General features: G+C 31.1%; 2 protein-coding genes across 9 annotated transcripts in view; one reads left to right on the top strand and one right to left on the bottom strand.

Annotated features, from left to right (window-relative positions):
- The window catches only part of LOC142328238 (uncharacterized), a 56,987-nt gene extending 38,260 nt beyond the window's left edge, over positions 1 to 18,727 (top strand). For 2 of the 8 annotated variants that reach the window (XM_075371864.1, XM_075371870.1), the window contains one exon: positions 5,303 to 5,623. In XM_075371864.1, coding sequence (XP_075227979.1) covers positions 5,303 to 5,487 — 185 coding nt within the window. In that variant the 3' untranslated portion in view covers positions 5,488 to 5,623. Of the gene's footprint in view, positions 1 to 5,089; positions 5,225 to 5,302; positions 5,624 to 5,777; positions 6,000 to 16,043; positions 16,323 to 18,348 lie in introns of those variants that run through there. The other 6 variants (XR_012757238.1, XR_012757235.1, XR_012757236.1 and 3 more) reach the window with 6 other exon arrangements.
- The window catches only part of LOC142328239 (heat shock factor 2-binding protein-like), a 30,141-nt gene that overhangs the window by 1,992 nt on the left and 7,828 nt on the right, over positions 1 to 20,321 (bottom strand). Inside the window, exons 3-5 of the mRNA XM_075371871.1 lie at positions 19,753 to 20,015; positions 16,740 to 16,996; positions 8,480 to 8,684 (exon numbers count right to left, since the gene is read on the bottom strand). Coding sequence (XP_075227986.1) covers positions 8,480 to 8,684; positions 16,740 to 16,996; positions 19,753 to 20,015 — 725 coding nt within the window. The remainder of the gene's footprint in view (positions 1 to 8,479; positions 8,685 to 16,739; positions 16,997 to 19,752; positions 20,016 to 20,321) is intronic.

Raw genomic sequence — 20,321 nt, forward strand, 5'->3', positions numbered from 1 at the left:
GAAGAGGTCATACTTTGAATGATCAGTAGATCTTATCAGAGTGACATGAATTAAACTTTCACAGCCTACAACCTATAAAGATTTATTATCTAGCTATGTCACATTTATTATCTAGCTGTCTTGTCAAGACAGAAATAAATGAAATTCATTAGGTAAATGGTTTGAAATTGTAATTCTAGAAAAATTTCCATTACTGAGCCTATATTGGAAGAAGAGGTTAAAGAAAGTTTTGGAAGAAGAGGTTAAAGAAATTTTTGAATGTCGGGTAATATTTCTGATTTAGATTGATTTAGGTACAGTATAGTTTCCAGTTGCTTATTTTTCAACATAAATGTTACATTATAAGGAATGTTCCAACGAGGGATTAACTGAAGTAAGAACAATTTTTAGTTGTCATATATCTTAACATGCTCATTCAGAAGACGGGTAAAAGTTGGTTGTGAAGGTAGCCAAGCCTATCTGCAGATGGCATTTTAATACCAGGAGGAAGAGCAGTTTGTTGCAGTATTTACTTACACAATAAATGCAGAACCGCTGATAAGAAGTATGTAGCTAAATTCCTGGGTTTAGATGTACAAACTTCGTAAGGAGCTGGTAGAAAAAAGTCAAGAGTCGATTTCAATTATTTGAAAATTGGGAGGGAACACTAAAAATATTTATTACTTTCAACAACACACATTGGATAATAAGATATTGGCAGTTCCCAGCTTAACTCTCTAAGCATCTCAGCCATAAGCTGTTTTCTTTGAATGGCCACTGGAAAGATTTAACGATAGAGCCATTGTTTGCAAATGTCTAGCCTCCAGAACCACCGTTAAGGTATTACTTCAGAGTATTTATATGTATTTACTTCAGAGCATGATATGTGTGAATGTAAATAACTGCAAATAACTATTTATAAACTACAAAAATAGCACGTAGCCAAAATTCGAGGAGCATCATCTAGTAAGAGTAAAGCGAGTTTTTATTCTACAAGGCTCATGGAGAAGAAGAGGCAATGACTGCTGGTGTAATAAGTACCCTGTAACAAGCAAGGGTTCACCCAGGTTGGGCTACAGGACAGCTTAGCTCACGAGGAACCAGAAGTCATCTTCCTAAACAGGAAGAAGGGCTCTACAAAAACAATTAGAGAAATTAGAGAAGACTTTCAGGCTACCCCTTAGGTCAATAGGCCAAATTTGAAAATTAGAAACATAAATGATAGTAGGATAGGTCTGGTTGTCTTAGCGGATGACAAAGAGACTAGAGTCATTTCACAACATTACCAAAAGGTTGGAGGTCAAGGTAGATCAGAAACGTAAAAGGAGGCTTCAAGTCTTGTCTATGATACAGATTGTCACGTGTTTGATGAGGAGATTATGCCTCTCATACAGGAGCAAAACACTGACTTGGATGAGGTGACATTCAAGTCCAAGTGCAGTTTTTTGTTCAAAATTGGTAGACATGATGCCCTAGGGTATCACGGTATTTTTGAAGCTGGGCCTTCTCTGTTTAACAAGTTTGTTGCTGAAGGTAGGTTGTTTGTGGATTTCTCTTCTTGTAGAGTTGAGGAGTACATTGATGTTCAGAGATGTTTTAAGTGTTGTAGATTTGGTCAGTGGGCAAAATGGCCAAATTCTGTCAATATACTTCACTCTGTGTGCATTGTGGTGATGAGGGTCACAAGCATGAAGAGTGTCCTAAAAGGTCCGAGGCTCCAACTTGTGTAAGTTGCAGAAGGTTCAACGATTGCACTTATTCTGTTGACAGTAAGAATTGTGGGTGTTATTTGAAAGCTGTTCAGATGTATTTTAATTCATTGTGTGGTTAAGTTTGGATAGAAAATTCTCAAGGTACTTACATTGCTCAGATTGAGTTACGTAAAATTTTTAAAAGGAGGTCCCTGATATAATTCTTCTGTAATAACCATATATGGTACAGGGTGATCTGCCAAGTTTAATTGGTTGCCAAAAATTTTATACTGGAAGTAACAGTACATCTGCAGCTCTATGTTGGAGGGCATTGGATGTCTTTTTTTGAGGCAAGTTTCTGATGCTCATCATGTCGCTTTTAAACTTGTTACTAATGGTCTTAATTTATGTGTTGTTAATTTGTATTTTCAATATAGAGATCCCACTGAGGAACATTTAGAAAGTTGGGATAGAATTCTTGGTCTTGTTAATAACTGTTCTATAGTGCTAGGTGCTGATATAAATACTAAGTCGCTTCTTTGTTATAGTGGAATCACAGATGATGGTGGCGAATTAGGTTTTGTTGTGAGTATGGATTAGAGGTCTTTATATTTTCGACAGGTGGAAGAAAATTGATGGCTGGAACAATTACTGATATTATTGTCGGTTGGAGTATTCCTGGTAGGGTTGATGCTTGGTTTGTTGATGATTGTTCTAATGATCATCGATTAATTTATCTTTGATTTGGTTAGGTAGTTGCAAAATGCTTATGGATGCAGTGTCTCTGTTAATCAAAGCATTCTGCACAGGAAGGCGAACTGGCCTAAATTTGTTAATATTCTCTCTGCTAGACTCTGTGTTTTACACGAAAGTGTGGATTATATTAGTGTTGAAGACTTGGCAGAAAACTTTTCTCTGCCTTTCATTAATGCCGCTGAGAATTCAATTCCCCCTTGAAGTTAAAGTTGAGAGAGAATTGCCCCTTGGTGGACTAGACAGTTGTCTTTGAAGTCTGTGAACCATCTCAGGAGAGCTGCTCAGCAGGAAAGTGATCCTGAACGAGCAGTTTTGGTAGATGACTATTGAAAACATAGGTCTGAATATTTTCATTTGGTCAGGGCATCAAAAAGGGATTTTGGCATTCTTTTGTTAGAGAGCAAGGAAATAAGGACTGTTGGGATGTTCCGCCCTCAGGCGTAAGTGTAAGAAATATATTCTTTTGTCAGGTCTTGACTCAGCAGGGTGTTGTTTCTAATAAAGCTGAGATTTGAAATATTCTGTTGAATGATTTATTGCCAGATGATGTTGTGACTAATGAAACCTTGTATCATATGCAAGTCTGAGAGGAATGTGCTGCTTTTTGCTCTGATTTTTTTTTGCGAAAATTACTGAAGCTGAGGTAAGTCAGGTAGGTAATAAAAACCTCCGAGTTTTGATGAAATCATGGTGGAGTGGAGTCCTTGTTCATTCTGTTGGAATCTGTGTTTGTACTTTGACTAGAATTTTTAATAGGATGGTCTTTGCTGGCTATTTCCCTTTAACTGGAAAAAAGGTGTTCTAAAATTGTTTTAAAGATGGTGGCAAGGATCCTGCTGTGTGCTTCTCTTATAGGTCAACACTGCTGCCAGTTATTGGAAAGGTTTTTGAGAAAGTATTGTACCTTTTTATTTACTAATAGATTGAATTCTAGAAAGTTGTTGATGGATAATCTGTATAATTTTTGCCCAAGCAAGGCATTGAAGATGCTATTTTTAAGGTTAAGAACATTGTTTCTTCTAGCGAGTCTAAGAATGTCTTAGGTATCTTTTTAGACATATTAGGAGGTTTAAATTTGTGGTAGCCCTCTGCCCTGTTTCAGCTGCAGAAGCGTGATTGTGTGCAGAGTGAACTGAATGTGTTGTATAGTTATTTCAGCAATCAAGTTATTCTTTGAGACGCATCTCAGAAGTAGGAAAAATGTTATCTACAGGTTGTCTACAGGATAGTGTTTTCAGACCCCTTGTTCTGGGTTGTTGAATTCAATTCTTTCATGCAGTTGACATTATCCACTAGATGCCACATCATCACGTATGTGAATGGTGGGCTAGTTAAAGGAAATTTGAGGAATGAGACAGAATTCAGGGCAGCCCAGGCTTGTAAGAGACTCCAGTTGTAAAGTTTACAGATAGTGTTTAGCTCAGAGAAACGAACGATGACATTAGCTGTTACACGATAACCTTGTCTATCAGTGGCAGAATATATAATATTTTCATTAGAGGCTTATTAAATTTGAGAATCTCTTTATTAATTCTGAAGTAAATCAAGTGAACTTTGAGTAAATTGAATTATAGGACAAAATTGTTATTGCAATCAACATTAGTTTTGTTGGTATGAGAATAATAATTTTGGTGTTCAAACACTTATTCAAGTAATGATCTGATTGCATAGTCTAATTAAAATTAAATATAGGAAGAATTTTTATGTGAAACCTTCAGTGTTACAGGAAGGTATGGTTAAGTTGTGTTATCAAGTTTACAAAGTATAAAAGATGACCTTGGTAAAGCCCATCAGGGCTAGGAACGGAGGGAGTGATGTGGTGACTGAGATCGTCACAAGGCGGTTGGTCTTCCACTGCGGTGGTCAGGAAGAAACTAACTAAAATAAGAAAAGTGATGTTGAAATGAGAAAAAAATGGTCTAGTGAATTAGGTTGAAATGAGAAAAACATGGTCTACTGAATTAGAAACCGTAAATGAGACAGACATACTGAAAATAATCTTTTAAGAGGTCTTGAATTGTTTGTATATGTCCTACGTAAATCCTTGCAAATTTTGTGTACCTTAACCCAGGAATTTAGCAACATGCTTTTGTAGTTCTGTATTTATTGTGTAAGTACATATTACAACAAACTGCTCTTCCTCCAGGTTTTAAAATGCCATCTGAAGATATAGCTGCCTAAAAAACAACCGTTTACCAGCCTTCTGAATGAGGAATTATCTGACAACTAAAAATTGTTTATGTCCAGTCAGATCCCTCATTGCCTCACTAGAGGATTCCTTACATAACCTTACGTTGAAAAACACGATTTCTAGTAATTGCATTGTATTGCATATCTGTGTAGTTCAAGGCAAATAATATTCACACTAAGCCATTATATATATATATACAGTAAGAAGAAAAGAATTGCTGATTAATGAAATGTTTGATGAATGTGATACTAGATGAGAAAGCAGATAATGTTAACATACATTCAGTCAATGCAAACGTTAAATTTTCTACCAAATTGCTAGCATTGACCTGTTTTTCTATAATTGTTGAAATTTGGTAGAAAAATAAAGTATATATATGCTAATAGTATACCAAAAGGATAATACTACATATTGTACATTTTATTTTGTTTGTAAAATTGGAACAATTTAATACAAAAATTGTATTTTACAGAAAATAAATATTTCTAAAGTTTGGAATAATATCTTTAATAATTAGGACCGCAGTCTATAATCTTAAGAAATAAGAGGACAATTGAATGCAAGTGTTAAGTAGGAAGGAATGTCCAATTTGTGCATGGTTCTAAAGGTAAGAGCTCCGTATTATTAAATTTAATTATTATTATCTCAATATACAATAGAATAATTTAAATTTGTTATTCTCCAGAAAAGTATATCAAAGAAGAAAAAGAAGACATTGGAACTACAGAGCACAGCAAAGTTTTGAAGATTTTATACGAGATAATTCCTTTCTTTCGTGAAAATTTTCAAAACAAAAATTATGTAGAAATGATAAATGAACTTTGTAGAGCAGTAGAAGATAGAATAAGTGATGATGGTGTGCACAGTTAGAAAGTATTAAAATTATAATACAGTTAAAAACTTTTTAAATTGTAAAATTTAAACTGTAAGAAATTTAATGTTGTAAGTAATAATTATGTAATTATTATTAAGAATTATATTTTTATACAGTAAACTATAAATTAATTTTTTTTTTTTGAAACATCAGTACTTATGTCTGTTCTTGATGGTAATTTAACTTTTCTCTATAAATTATAATTTTGTCATTTGTAATATTTTCTCTAATCTTTTTATGTATTTTATTGTTTTACTTGCTGAAATGGAAAAATAATTTGTTACAGAATTTTTATCGTCAGTGCAAAATAATTGATCAGCAATGTACCCGTTCGTAATATGAGTAAATCTATCTACTTAGGGATTGTGAATCGGATAGATGCTTTCTGTGGTGTTTTCTGTATTCGGATGGATTGTTGGACCTTTGCCTGAGATACTCTTTTGGATGAGGTTGTTTGTCTTGTTTTATGGTAACTCTGCAGTGCATTGTTTCTTTCTCATGTTCCCTTTCTTTTGATCTCTTTTTCCCAGGTGGTGTGGATGGAATTTGTTTTTGGGCTGATGCTTAAAGGATGTTTAGAAACACTATGTGAAGGCAAATTAAAAAAAAATGAATATTTGTTTTGGTTAGCCTGTGACTATAGTTGTGGATTCGTATCCGGTAGATGAATAAAAATGTTATTGGAATTGGGGTATTTATTGGATTAAGTCGCATATTTTAATTGTTTATAATCCAATAATAATATTTTAATACTGTCAACTGACACTAATATTAATTTCCTCTACTTATTCTATCTATGTTTTGTTATTAACAAGAAATGCTCGAATTTTATACATATTAGAATTGTTACAATGCAAAACTTTTTATTTATACATATTTTATATTGTCTCAGCTGCTATGTTAGTGACTGCTTTAAATTTTATTCATTTTAGCAATCTATAAGCCTATAATTTAATGGCCTCTTCAGTTTTTATTAAGAATAAATTCTTTATCCTTACTTCATTCTCCTTAATTTCAAGGATGGTTCAATGTACAATTATCAATTTCAATTAAAAAAATTTATGAATTTAACAATTTTTATTATTTAAAACCAAAGAGTAGAGCTTTTTATGTTTTTTATATAATATATATATATTATATTATATTATATATATATATATTCCAATATTCATTTTTTATGCAAAATATGAAATTGCATTAGCATTTGGGGACACTAGGATTAGGAATATGAATATTTATGTATTATTTTATCTATGTGAATTCATCATTAATTAAAACATACTGGACTATATGTAACAATTTTAAAATTACAAAAAATTCAACAGATTCATGTCTACACTTTCACAAATGATCATAAAGTAAAATTATCGTACATAACAAAAATAAACCACCAAAAATGTCCACTTTGTTTCAGTAGGTGCTGTTTAAATTGCCTTGCTTGAAGAATTTTCATTATTTCTAATTAATGAATTAGAACTTTTCTGGTAGTTATATAACATTTTGCTTTTTTTTTACTTGGGGAAACATTGAGGAGTGCTAAAAAGGGGGATATATTTAAATTGTTTTCGTCAATGTGTATTGGAATTTGTTTGGGTTAATAAGTCGGGATTGTTAGACCAGAAATCAAATTTACGGTGAGGATAGTGTGACAGTATTGTGATAGAACAAACTGTTGGACTTATGAAATGGATTAATGAATGATCAGGTGATAGAAATCTTGTAGTATCATTCTATATTTTATTACCACATATATTATACTCATCCTTCTGAGTTTGGGCTGATTTAATGCACAGTAGGATACATACATAAAGGAACTTCACCTATTCTTTTTATATATTTTCTACTGCTGTATTATTTTTCCTGTGATAAAGTGATGGACAAGTTAAAAAAAATCTTATCATTATTACATTTCCTGGTCTACACTCTTTGCCCCTACTTTATCAAATATTATATATCTCTTTCATTTTATTATTATAATACCTTCATTCATAAATTTATTTTTTCTCAATACATTATTTTTAATGCTCATTCTATGTAAAATATGTCGCTGCACATCGTAAACCTATCTTGTGATCTGTTAGATTTAGACCTGTGACCGAGCAAGTTATTAAATGTTTGCTCACTCTTTTACCTTGTTAAGTCACATCTTTTAATGGCAATTTTCATCATGCGTATCAGTTTGTTGCTTAACACTTTCAGCGCCATGTTTATAGTTATTATACACAGTAAGACTTTTATGTGGACCATGTGTATATATATTATACAAATGAGACCCAGTTCACCAGACTAGCTCATAATCTTAAAAAATTTACCCTGGGCCCAAGCAAATTTTTTTCAAAAACAAGCAATATTGATGTAAGTTAAGTAGTTTGATGCACTTAAAATTACATTTTAATCAATTTAAGTCCAGTTCTAATGCGTGTATAAAATATATACATGTGGTCTGTGGAGAAAAATTGGTAAATGGTCCACAAATATAGCAGGGTACTTGTAAATTTAAGAACATAAGTACACTGGTTTCTACAATACAATTATGTTTAATATTCTTCCCTAATGTAAAAATACAAAAACTGATACGACTAATTAATGATACAACGAATGACAAAGGCCAACTATCCTAAATTTTTAAGTTTTTTTATTCTATTACTTTCACTGTTTATAGCACTGCTTCTCAAGAAAAACAAATTATAAGGATTACAAATTATTAAATAACAAGCAATATTATAGGCCTATCAATGTACCATGGCATATCAACAAAACGTAACATACAGTATTTTACTTCAAACTATTATTTTTACTGTTTATGATTGGTAGTCAACTGATTCTCTGAAAAATACAAATTATAAGTTACCCTAAAGTGCTTTAGAAGTTACTTTATTAGTTATTGTTTCTACTATAATTGCCATATATGCCTGGCGCTCAAAGTGTTAAGAGATGTTTTACTATAACAATATGTTTTATAAAACTATAAAATATTTTAAATCATACCTGTTGAAGCATATTTTGTAATACTTTCAAAGATGTTATCTCATAAGTAACGGATTGAAGTAATCGTAGCGACATTAATTTCAGTTCTGGTGTTCTGTCATTTTTAATGTTACGTTGAATTGTAACCAACAGTGGGTGTTGATCTTGTAGCATCAACAGCCCGTTCTGATTTATACTTAAATTGTACAAAGCCATCAGCAGTATTCTATGTAGAGAAAAAATTGAAACAACATTATTATTATTATTACAGTTATAAATAATAACTTATTTGATATATTATTTTATAATTCACTCTTAGTATTCTGTAATCAACCCCAAAGTTGTATTTCAGTAACTATTATGATACCAATAGCATGGTATCAAGAAATCTAAATGTTAGAAATGTATGTGAAATTATTGTACCTTATAAACTTATGTCCAATATAAACCAATACATTCTTTTGAGTGAATATAATAATTACTTTGACAAACTACTTGACCAAATAAATATACATTTTGAGTATTATTGCCTTTTGTACAGTATTGTGTACTAGTTCACTTGGCTATCTGGATTGTGATTATTTTTATTTAAAACTTGAATTTAATAATAGGACTATAAAAATTTAATTTTGAACTGTTTATATATGTTTAACATTTTAATTTTGTTTGTATTCATCAAACCTAAAATTCTGTTTCAAATATGTTGTAACAATGTCTCATTTATTCACTCCGAATATTCAGATAAACTTTACATGTACAGATTTGCAATGGTAATGCTAAAACTTCTTTTCCAGAATAACGATGTAGATTGTTGATTGATATAGGATGTTGTTGACTTTAGTATTTAATTGAATTTTTAACAATTTGTGTGAGAACTCATCCTTGTGCTTACATCTCATCTCAGTGTGAATTTGAAGATGAAGTTCAATGTGGCTGCACAGCAGTTTGCAAATAATATCTAGGCAACTTAATATTACAAAATTTTGTGTATAATGAACAGTGCATTTTCATGGATTGCATCCACTTCATGTGCAGAAAGTGTAGCACCTTTTTTACTTCACAATAAAAACCAGATTATGTTGTATACGACTACAATTTTATAAATGGTTTAATTAATGTGTATCACTGAACTGAAATGAATGTGAACTTTTAAGCGTACTGTTTACAAATTAAGCTAATTTTTCCCATTGTGGTATCAACATCATTCAAAATTCTCATCAGTGGTCAGAAGTGAATACATATGCTGTTGTAGATATTAATATAGATTTTCAGTGAATGTGTGGTATGGTTTGTTTGGTAACCAGTTAACTGGTTCTTTCGTATTAGGAAATTGTCTTATTTTTTTTTTTGTCTTCAGTCATTTGACTGGTTTGATGCAGCTCTCCAAGATTCCCTATCTAGTGCTAGTCATTTCATTTCAGTATACCCTCTACATCCTACATCCCTAACAATTTGTTTTACATATTCCAAACGTGGCCTGCCTACACAATTTTTTCCTTCTACCTTTCCTTCCAATATTAAAGCGACTATTCCAGGATGCCTTAGTATGTGGCCTATAAGTCTGTCTCTTCTTTTAACTATATTTTTCCAAATGCTTCTTTCTTCATCTATTTGTCGCAATACCTCTTCATTTGTCATCTTGAATATTTCTTTACTAGAAAGTGTCAAGATGAACAGATATCTATTTTCAACATGATGGAGCTCCTACGCATCATCTAACAGAATTTTTAGTGAATATTTTTGTTAGAAATGTATTTTTCATGGAGAACCTGCTATTTTGTCACTAAGGCCTCCTGTCCTCATAACATTAGAGTAATGATTCTTAACCTTTTTAGCTCAAATAGCCCCAGAAAGTAATAAAAAATATATAATGAATATTTCACGATCCACCAACCCCAACCCAATGAAACCTAGTTAAAACTATTTAATTGCAGTTGTTAGTGGTGGGTATGAACATGCACGTATGAAGTATATACATACATGACCAATTTACAGGTTCCAGCTTGATGTGTGCATGTAATTTGGTCTGCTTGCATAATATTCACAGTGTCGTGTTTGAACATGCATACGATATATTTTAACATGTCATGTTCTCAGCAGTATAAAAGAGGCGTAAGGGATTGCAGAATGTCAGTTTGGTTTCCAATGCAAAGCATGCACCTGTACCTTTAAGTTTCTAAAAGCATAGTTTCATAGAAAATACAAAGGATATCTCTAAAGTAAAGACCGCTTGCCCTTAAGGTTGGTAAACCTGTGTCGTTCATGACCATGCTAGTAATGTACTGCTACATTGTTGTCTGCGATACAACAATGTCTAAGTTGTTGTGTTGTAGCATCTATGATTACATGTGAATTATTATGTTATAAAATGAATAGGAAAATCGATATTGCCGCTGACCGTGAAATACGTGGAGTCATACGGTTTTTAAACCATCAAAACGTTAAGCCGGCTGAAATTCATAGGCAATTGGGTTGCTGTGTATAGTGATAATATAATGAATGAAAGAAATATAATGAATGTAAGAAACGTCCGAAAATGGTGTGAAAGGATTAGAAATAACAGAATTAATGTGCACGATGAAGTACGTTCAGGGAGGCCCTTGATAATCACCAAGGACTTGTTGAAACACATCAATGATGAAAGCAGAAAAGATCGTAGCTCAACAATTTCTGACCTAGCCTTTCTTTTTCTGATGTTTCAAGAACTGTTATTGATTGGATTGATCATGACCATTTAGGCTTCAGAAAAGTTTGTGCACGTTGGATGCCGCACATCTTAACGGAATGTCACAAAAAATCTGAATGGGATCTGGTTTGGAACTTTTGATGTGGTACACAGAAAACGGTGATGAGTTCCTTAATTCAATTATTACCGACGATGAAACATGGATTTCGTATTACACGCCACAGAGAAAACAGCAGTCAAGTGAATGACGTCATTCTCAATCACCAACCAGACCGACAAAGGTCAAGTCATTTGGAACACTTAAATTGCTTATATATAAGCAAATGGTTATATATAATATAACCATTTGGACGTAAACTGATGGCCACAGTTTTTTTAGGATCATTAGCATGAGTAGTTTGGAAAAGTAGCTTATCTGAGGAATTATTCTGTAAACTTCTTAAGTACATAAGTTCTGTTTTTCATTTAAAGGAATGGAAATATTGTGTTCAGAAGTAGAAATGATGCTATTACTGGAAAACGATATTGTAATAATTTAATAATTAACTTTGAACCGAGTAACTTCTTCAAAGTCCTCTGAACCCGTTATGATATCATCAACATAAACATTTTTTTCGATTGGCCTTACATGCATGTGAAAATTCAATTTCATTTGCAATTTGAATTAAACACCATGTGTGTCACAAGCGGTCCCATATGTTACCACATGTAACGCGTAGTGTTTTATCTCCTAATCTGGAGAATCACGCCAAAGTATATGCTGTAAATTGGAATCATTAGATTTGATTAATATTTGACGATGCATTTTAGCTATGTCAGAAGTAATGATGTAATTGTGGATTCTGAATCTAAGCAACATGGTAATTAGATCTTGTTGAGCTACAGGCCCAACTAAGAGTGTCGTTGAGGGATAAACCATTAGTGGTTTTTGCTGAACCATCAAAGACAACTTGAATTTTAGTAGTTAAAGTTGATGGTTTAAGTACTGGATGGAGAGGTAAATAATACACATTCGATTTGTTAATTATTAACAAATCAGAATTAAGTAATGAAATGTGACCTAATTCTAAATATTCTTGAACAAAAGTGGAGTAGTCCTTGTTAAGTTTGTCCTTGTCCTTGTTAGTCGAGCTCCAATTAGTAAGTCAGTATTATTTGCTATATTGAATTTGGATCTGCAAAAAATATATTATAAGAAAGATTAAGATTAGAAGTGTTAAATGTGGTTGAAGGCAGGCAGATGTATCAGGTAAAACAGCACATTTTACCTTGAATGGAAAGATTTTATAACGTGAATACAATGCAAGTGTAACACTGTATTTGAATTGAAATAATGAATTGTTTATGTCTCAGATGGGTAGATTATTTTTATTAAGTTTAAGACCTAATTTTCAAGCAAAACTAAATGTACAAAAATTTGCTTGTGTACCAGAATCTAACAGTAATCTACATGAATACGTATTACCTTGTATATCAGTAGTAGTATTACAATCAGCTGTTGACAGAATTATATTTTAATTTGACTGATGTTTAAACGATCAATAGGTTATACTTTCAGGCTTATTGCGATTTACCTTAGAATGTTTTAATTTTGTCCACATGCATGAGTGTATTATGTTTCTTACCGTAAATCTTACACAGGCTCTTTGAACAACATTAATTAATAGAATCGCCTTTACATAAACAATTAAAACAACAATTATTACTTGCCAAAAAGGTTTTACAATTATCTATGGACAAATTAAAAAATTCCTTACATTGATATAAGTAACGATTTGAATTATAAAATGGACATTGATTAAAATTAGATTTAGCTAATAACTAACAATATGCTCTTCTTCTTTCTTTCTAACAATTGTTTCTTAGGATTTAAACTAAAGCATTTGGTTGTATTTTTATAACGTTCTTTGGTTTTGTTTTCTATATTAATTTGTTTGTTAATGAATTAATATTTTCTAAACGTTGTAGTCTGGAATTAGGAAACTCTATAAAGTCCTTAAAGGTGGGAAACCTTTCATTTGATAATTTCTCATCCCATAGTCTTAAAGTGTTATAATCCAATGTGGATGTTAGAAATTGGACTAGGTTAAATTCATATGTATTAACAGGAAGTTGCATCGCTTTAAGAGAGTTCACATTTGAGGAAATTTTATTAATAAATTTGGACCAAGTATCTACAGATTCTCTTTTTATAGAATCTGATCTTAAAATGCGTTCAGCATTGTGAAAAGCAATTTTATATTATATTAATTGTCAAACCGTATTTTTGATAATTCCAGAGCAACAAGATAATTTTCATTTGTTATTGGGAAATCTTTAATGATAGCTAGAGCTTCATTCTTTAAAGAAGAATGTAGATGATGTATTTAAATATATCAAAATAATGTTATTAAATAATAATAATAATTTATTAAATGTTGCAATTTAGATTTTATAATACACAAGTCTTCTTCGACTTATATACGATCTGAATCTAAAACCTCATCAATAAATTTCAATTCAATTTCTGATTGTGTCACATTTGCTTCACAATTCAATAAAATTTCTTATTTTAATTTGTAAGGTTTGAATATCACCTAACGAAGGATCATAATTGTGAGTAAATATATCAATCCTAGTTATTGTAATAACAATGTGAATTACTAATAATGTAAATTAAATGTGAAATTAATTAAATGATATTACAATAATGGTAATACAATGTAAATTAAGAAAGATATTATGTAAATAATGTAGATTTAGACACTGTGAGTCCCTTTATGCGCAGTAGATTATTGAATGATGTTTCTTCAAATTGTAAATGTTTCCACAGTTCTGTTAGATTAAACGACGAGTTCTTCAGAAATGTAGATTTAATCCACGGTCGAAGGAGCAGTAAAAATATGTCAAGATAAAAACTGCCTTGGTGCCACACCTTGGTTAGGTGTATTTATTCTGTGTATTAATCTTGCTGGTTTGTATTTCGTGGTAAATAAAATACATTTTCAGTTATGTTTTGAAGAGTATATTTTCGTTAAGTTATAATGATCATTATATATTAACATATTTCAGATTTAATTTAATGTGTAATTTACATGTTAACTGTATGAAGTGTAAATTTAACTTAACCATATTAGAATTGTAACACACACAAATGAGTCTTCGAATTATGACCAGAGACTTCTCAGGAACTAAACCACACTTACCTTTTTTATTCAACAATCACAACACATGCATTTTAATGACAAATTAAATAATCTTTAAAACAATTAAACTATTTCTTAACGAAGCAAACTTATTTCACTTGATCCATTTCTGGATAATTCAGGTCTACTACATGTAGGTGGCAGACTGCAACACTCTGTTACATTACCAAGTGAAACATTCTAATGCTAACATCATGAAACTAATCACTGAGAACATTTGGATGGAGAATTTACAATCACCCACCATATAGCTCAGACTTACCTCCTTCTGATTACCATTTGTTTGGGAAATTGAAAGAATGTTTGGGTGGTAAGCGATTAGCAGGTGATGATAAACTTAAAAATGCTGTTAATCAGCGGCTAAATGGAGTAGCAGCAGAAGAATACGACAAGAGTATATTGAAGTTCGTGTATCGCTACAATAAATATCTTAATTCGTGTGGCGATTATATAGAGAAGTACTATAAGGTATGTAGTTTAAAAAAAATTAAAAAAATATTTATAAAGTTTTCAGAATAAATTTTTTTACAATGAAATGGTCTTAACTTTAGAGATAATCTATCATAATAATAATTGAGGTTTCAGTTTTTTAGTGTTCAAACAGTGTAACTGGTAACTGGTAAATATGCTGGAAAATCTTAAACAAATTCATTGTAAGGCTGTAAAGTTCAACCGTTAGAGAATTGGCAGTTTGCTAAACTATGTGATGAAGTGGATGAAAAGAAAAAATCTCTTCTTTTCCATACAGAATTCAGATTGTTATCACAGGGTAAAGTGTTAAGCCGGTTATTGGAATTGTTAATATTAATAATTAGTAATATTTTTCCAGGATAAACAAATGCCATTCTCTATGTTTTACAGAATAATGTGTATATGTTGCAGTTGGTTTACTTAGCTCATGTTTTTCACATTTAAACAACTTGAATGTGAATTTACAAAGACGTGATAAAAACATTTTATTAAAGACAGAGTTCATACTTTTATTAAGAAGCTTGTTTTATCTGGATTATTCACCTTCAAAGCAAAAATTTTGATGTTTCCATTCACTACTGATTATATTGAGAAAAATGTGGGTAAATAAGACACTATTATTCACCACAGTTTGAATAGCATAAAGATACATATATGTGAGCTAAAAATTCAGTTGGCAGAATATTTCCCAGAAGATAAAAATGATTTTTGTTAGAGAGGGTACGGAATCCACTTAGTGAAAATGTTACAGATGCTAAGTTACTGGTTGAGATTCATGACCGGCTCATTGAAATGTCTGCTGATAAAATGTTACAACTGCAATTCACATCTGAAGATTTAGATTCATTTTGGTTTGCTCATTGAAATACTATAAATGAATATGAATATGGCTCGTTGAAATCAATATGGAAATTTAATCACAATAGTATTGAAAATATTAATTCTTTTTGCAATATATTACCTGTGTGAAAAGGTTTTTTTGCCTATAGTTGCACTAAAAACTAAGTACAGGAATCATTTTTTATTACTTGAAAACAATTTGCTTTTGTGTGTTTCTAACATAGATCCTCAGATGGAGAAACTTTTAAATGAAAAGCAAACGCATTCAACCAATTCATTAATTTATTCTCTTTATGTGTGTATTTATAAATGCAAGATAAATGTTTGAAATAAATTTTTTTCATATAAAATGATTTCATTATTGTTTTTGTATAAAATTGTAGGCTAATTTTGTGATTCCCAGGTTGAGAAATGCTGCATTAGAGAATTGGTTACAACGTTGGATGAAAAGTGAAGTTTATAATCTCAAAGTTAATATGCAATGAACTGATTGTTTGATCTTTAAATACAGCTGCTCCCCCTTCATAAAGAGATTGAAAGATGTTTTGAGATGAGTAGCACAAGATCTTTGAGAAAACTGGAGTTACGAAGTGCATCAACTTTAATGATCAAATTTTTGATTATTCATTAAAGACCAATAAAATTTAGATTGTTTTATTTTCAATTTTTATTTATCTGCAAGGTATATCAATTAAATCTTTACTCACTTAAATGTTGATAAGTCTGCGTTCTGGTTTGATAATTATTTTTTAGAACAGAAAAAATAACATCTTATTTTTAATTGAAGTTGAATTTTCCAAGTGGTATATATTTTTTATCCACATTGTTTTTCTTGGAATTAAATTCAATGTATTTTTTTTAATTAGTAAATTGGCCATTTAACAAAGTTATTTTTGCCAAACCTAAAAACTTTGATTTTTACATGTCTTACCTGACTTTTCTCATAATTTTAACCTTTTCCTATTTTTAGCTCTAGAATCACCTTAGGAATATTTTCTTTCATGGTGGAACAATTGGTATATTGAAAAAATGACATTTAATAAAACTTAACTGTATTTTGTGAAAATAAAAGATTAATTAATAAAAAAAAAATGTTTACCTTTTAAGTGCATCACCAGATACTGGAGGGATGTGTGGCAAAATATTAATAATTTGATCAAGCAGTTCTTTTCCATTTTGATCAGAAGCAAGAAAATGACGACCATCAGGTGAAGCAGCGATATTTGCAACAGTTCCAGCTAGTGATAAAATGAATTGCATCTCATCAGTTTTTTGATCAGGAAATTCACGATTATATGTTTCCATAAATGATACCAAAGTTCCGGTGACAATGGAACAAAACTCAGATAATTTATCCTATTGGAAAATAAAAAATTCTTGTAATAATCATATAAAAAAATGTATAAATTAAATTCAACACTTTTAAATATATTTATTCTTTATCTAGATACAAATAAATGTGTAAATAATAAATAACTAATAACAATCATTTGTAAAACAAGTGTTGTTTTCAAGAACTGTGGTTATTAGGTAGAATTTAAGAACAACTGAATGAGGAAGATAAGGGAATATCAGTGTTTATTCAGACCAAACAGATCTACTATTGATGAGGTATCTAATCGGAGAAAGATTGTAGAGAAAGCTTGGGAATTGTAAATATTCTATTCATAGACTTGCAGAAGGCCTACAATAGTGTTCACAGTGAAAGTCTGGTAAAGATCATGTAGGAAATGGGCTCTTGCAGGGAATTTAGTGTCACTGGTGAAGGAATGCCCGACTACACAAAATCAAAGGTTAAAGTAAATGGAGACTAACGGAATAATTCATAATTATGGCAAAACTTAGGCAGTAGATGGACTTTCACCGATTCTGTTCAAATGATGCTGCAGAAAGTTGTCAGGCAATTCTGAAAAAAAATGCAGTGGTGAAATTAAAATACAAAACAAATTAATTAGTGAACAAACAGAAAACGTTTTGCAAATAACAAATAGAACAAAAGCAGAGCCTTATCGCAAATTACTAAGTCAGAGTTGTACAAGACCAATATTTTGGTTCAGCCAATATTGTACTATGGCTATGAAACGTGGGCACTCAGAAAACAGGATGCGGAAAGACTAAAAACAACCCATAACAGAGTATTGAGAAAGATTTATAGACTAATAAAAGATGCTATAACAGGTGAATGGAAACAAAGAAGGAACAGAGAGCTTGGCATAGAAGAAATAACTAGTTTCAAACAGAAGTGTTTAAAATAGTTAGGAAGTATGCACTGACTTGAGAATGACAGTCTGACAAATAAAATCTCAGTTAATCCATTTGGACAATGACCTGTAGACAGACCAACATCAAGATGGGTGGATCAGACTAGTTCAGACTTAAGAGATTCTGCAAGTGGAAAATTGGAAAGAAAAATTCCTGGGCAGAAAAAACTGGAGGGAAATACACAATTTGCAAGGTCTTTTAGGTCCGTCTGTGCGATGAAGAATTATTATGGATTAGGTACTCATTATATGCATAAAAGCATTTAGAAGTGATGCTGGCTGATTAATAACAGCTTTTTAGTACACATTGGAAATTTGTATTAACAATGAATTTATCTGATGTGTTCTCTTAATGACTGGCACAGTGATTTTACTGTAATTTTTTTTTTCAATTTTTAGAGTTTTTTTATGGATGTTTTTTGATTTCTGTTTTTGATTGTTACCCAGATGCTGGCATATGCAAATGATCTGGCACTACTAACTGAAGCCAAAGATGAGCTTACTGAGATGGTGGATTTCCTTCTAGAGAATGAAAAGAAAGTTGGGCTAAACATTGACCAGGAAAAGACAGAATAAATCTTAATTTCGAGGAACAGTGGTAAGGAAATTGTAAGGAACACCTTAACTTCGAAATTAGGAACATTCAAAAGGATGAAAGAATTTACATATTTGGGAGTTATCTTTACAGAATGGGAGTTCTGAAACCAGAAATTGAAGCCAGAATCAGACAGTAACTAGAACAAAGACATAGATATATTGAGATACTTACTGCTGCAATCATTTTCTATAAAATGCCAACAGCTTGCAGGTATAAATGTCTAAAGTTAATGGTGATTAGCAGTTTTTTAACTTTGTGATTGTTAGGAAGTGATTTATTAAAAGCGACTTCAGCTGTTTGCTATCGGCTATACATTTTTACTTCTAATCCTTGTTTTCTCCAGATGCTAATCTGAGACATTCCAATCCACTTTTATGAAATTAATAGTTTGCCTTGTGCAGGAAAAAGAAAAAGGTTACCTCATAATGGCAGTTTCATCGTTGGTAATAAGTAATTTTTTTCATTGCTGATAAATAAAAACAGATAAATACATTTAAAACGTATTTTGTTTACAACTTGTTATTGTTTTTTTAATTAAGAAAAATTAAATGTTGCTTTTCACAAGAGCAATTCGATTGCTTTGTAACAATTGCTTTGCTTCACCTTATTAAATAGCATCATATAACAAAAATTAAGGAAGTAAAATATGTCAGTAGTTGAATGCTTATTAAACCAGTTCTCATAGAGAAATCTCATCATAGTTTAAGTAATAATGGGTGTAGATACTTTTTGTGTGGTAGTCTATTTTCTGAAAATGATTAATGACCTTTAATAGGCAATGTCATTTAAATTATATTAAAAAACTCATTCTATGTTTGTGTGCAAATCAGATTTAATGACAAAACAAATAAAAAATTTATATACGATTACATATAATTCAAAAAGTGAAAATGGGGATCAGGTATTAATGAACCAAACAATGAATACTCAAATTAAACATAAAATCATTAACTAATTGTTAATTTTGAATAATTATTTAGATTTAGTGAAAACTTTTTTTTTTGTAAAAAGAAAATTGGTGATTCAAACCAAAATGATCTAAGAACATCTCTCACTTCTGAAATGCTTAATCGAGCATCAGGAAGATATAATATTACTAATCGCATTAGTAATATTGCTATAAATGATAATAGATTCTGTTCCTTGTTTGTAACGAGGTCAAATAAATGTAAGGTATCGATTTTTAAAACATTTTACAAAAAACACAACTAAATACTAAAATATTTAATTTTTTATTCAATACAATAATTTACCCCTGCCAGCAATGTATCGATAACATTTGGGACACGAGAAGCCTTCCATACTAAGTTGCCCATAATGGAACCAAGTGATGCGCAGAATGAGGTTTGATGTTGAAGTTGATTGCGCAATTTGAAAACTTCACCTTGCAATTTGCCGAGATGTTCTTGTTGACTGTCCCATTCTCGTTGAAGACTTGCATATTTAGTTTTCAGTGCTTCCAACTCAGTTATTCCTTCGGTCATTGCTACATCATACCAGCTCAAATTCAGCAATCCTGCTCAAATTTAATCATTAAACATCATAACACAAATAACATTTATGATAAAAATCTTTTATCGGTAACTTATTATCATGGCCACTATCCTATGAAATAAATAGATTACAAATCTATTAATTAACTTGTTTAAAAAATATTGCTAAAAGAAGCTGTCAGGTTTGTAGTATACTTTAAGGGAATGTATATTCCAGAAATGGTAAGGTCAGTTGTGTAGCAGCAAGTCCATAAAAGGCTTTAGGTAACATGTTGATTCATGGGTAAGACAATAAATAATATATTACTTCTGCTTACAACCAGATGGTT

The sequence above is a fragment of the Lycorma delicatula genome, chromosome 7 (genome assembly GCF_047948215.1).
Source record: "Lycorma delicatula isolate Av1 chromosome 7, ASM4794821v1, whole genome shotgun sequence".
NCBI classification, from domain to species: domain Eukaryota; kingdom Metazoa; phylum Arthropoda; class Insecta; order Hemiptera; family Fulgoridae; genus Lycorma; species Lycorma delicatula.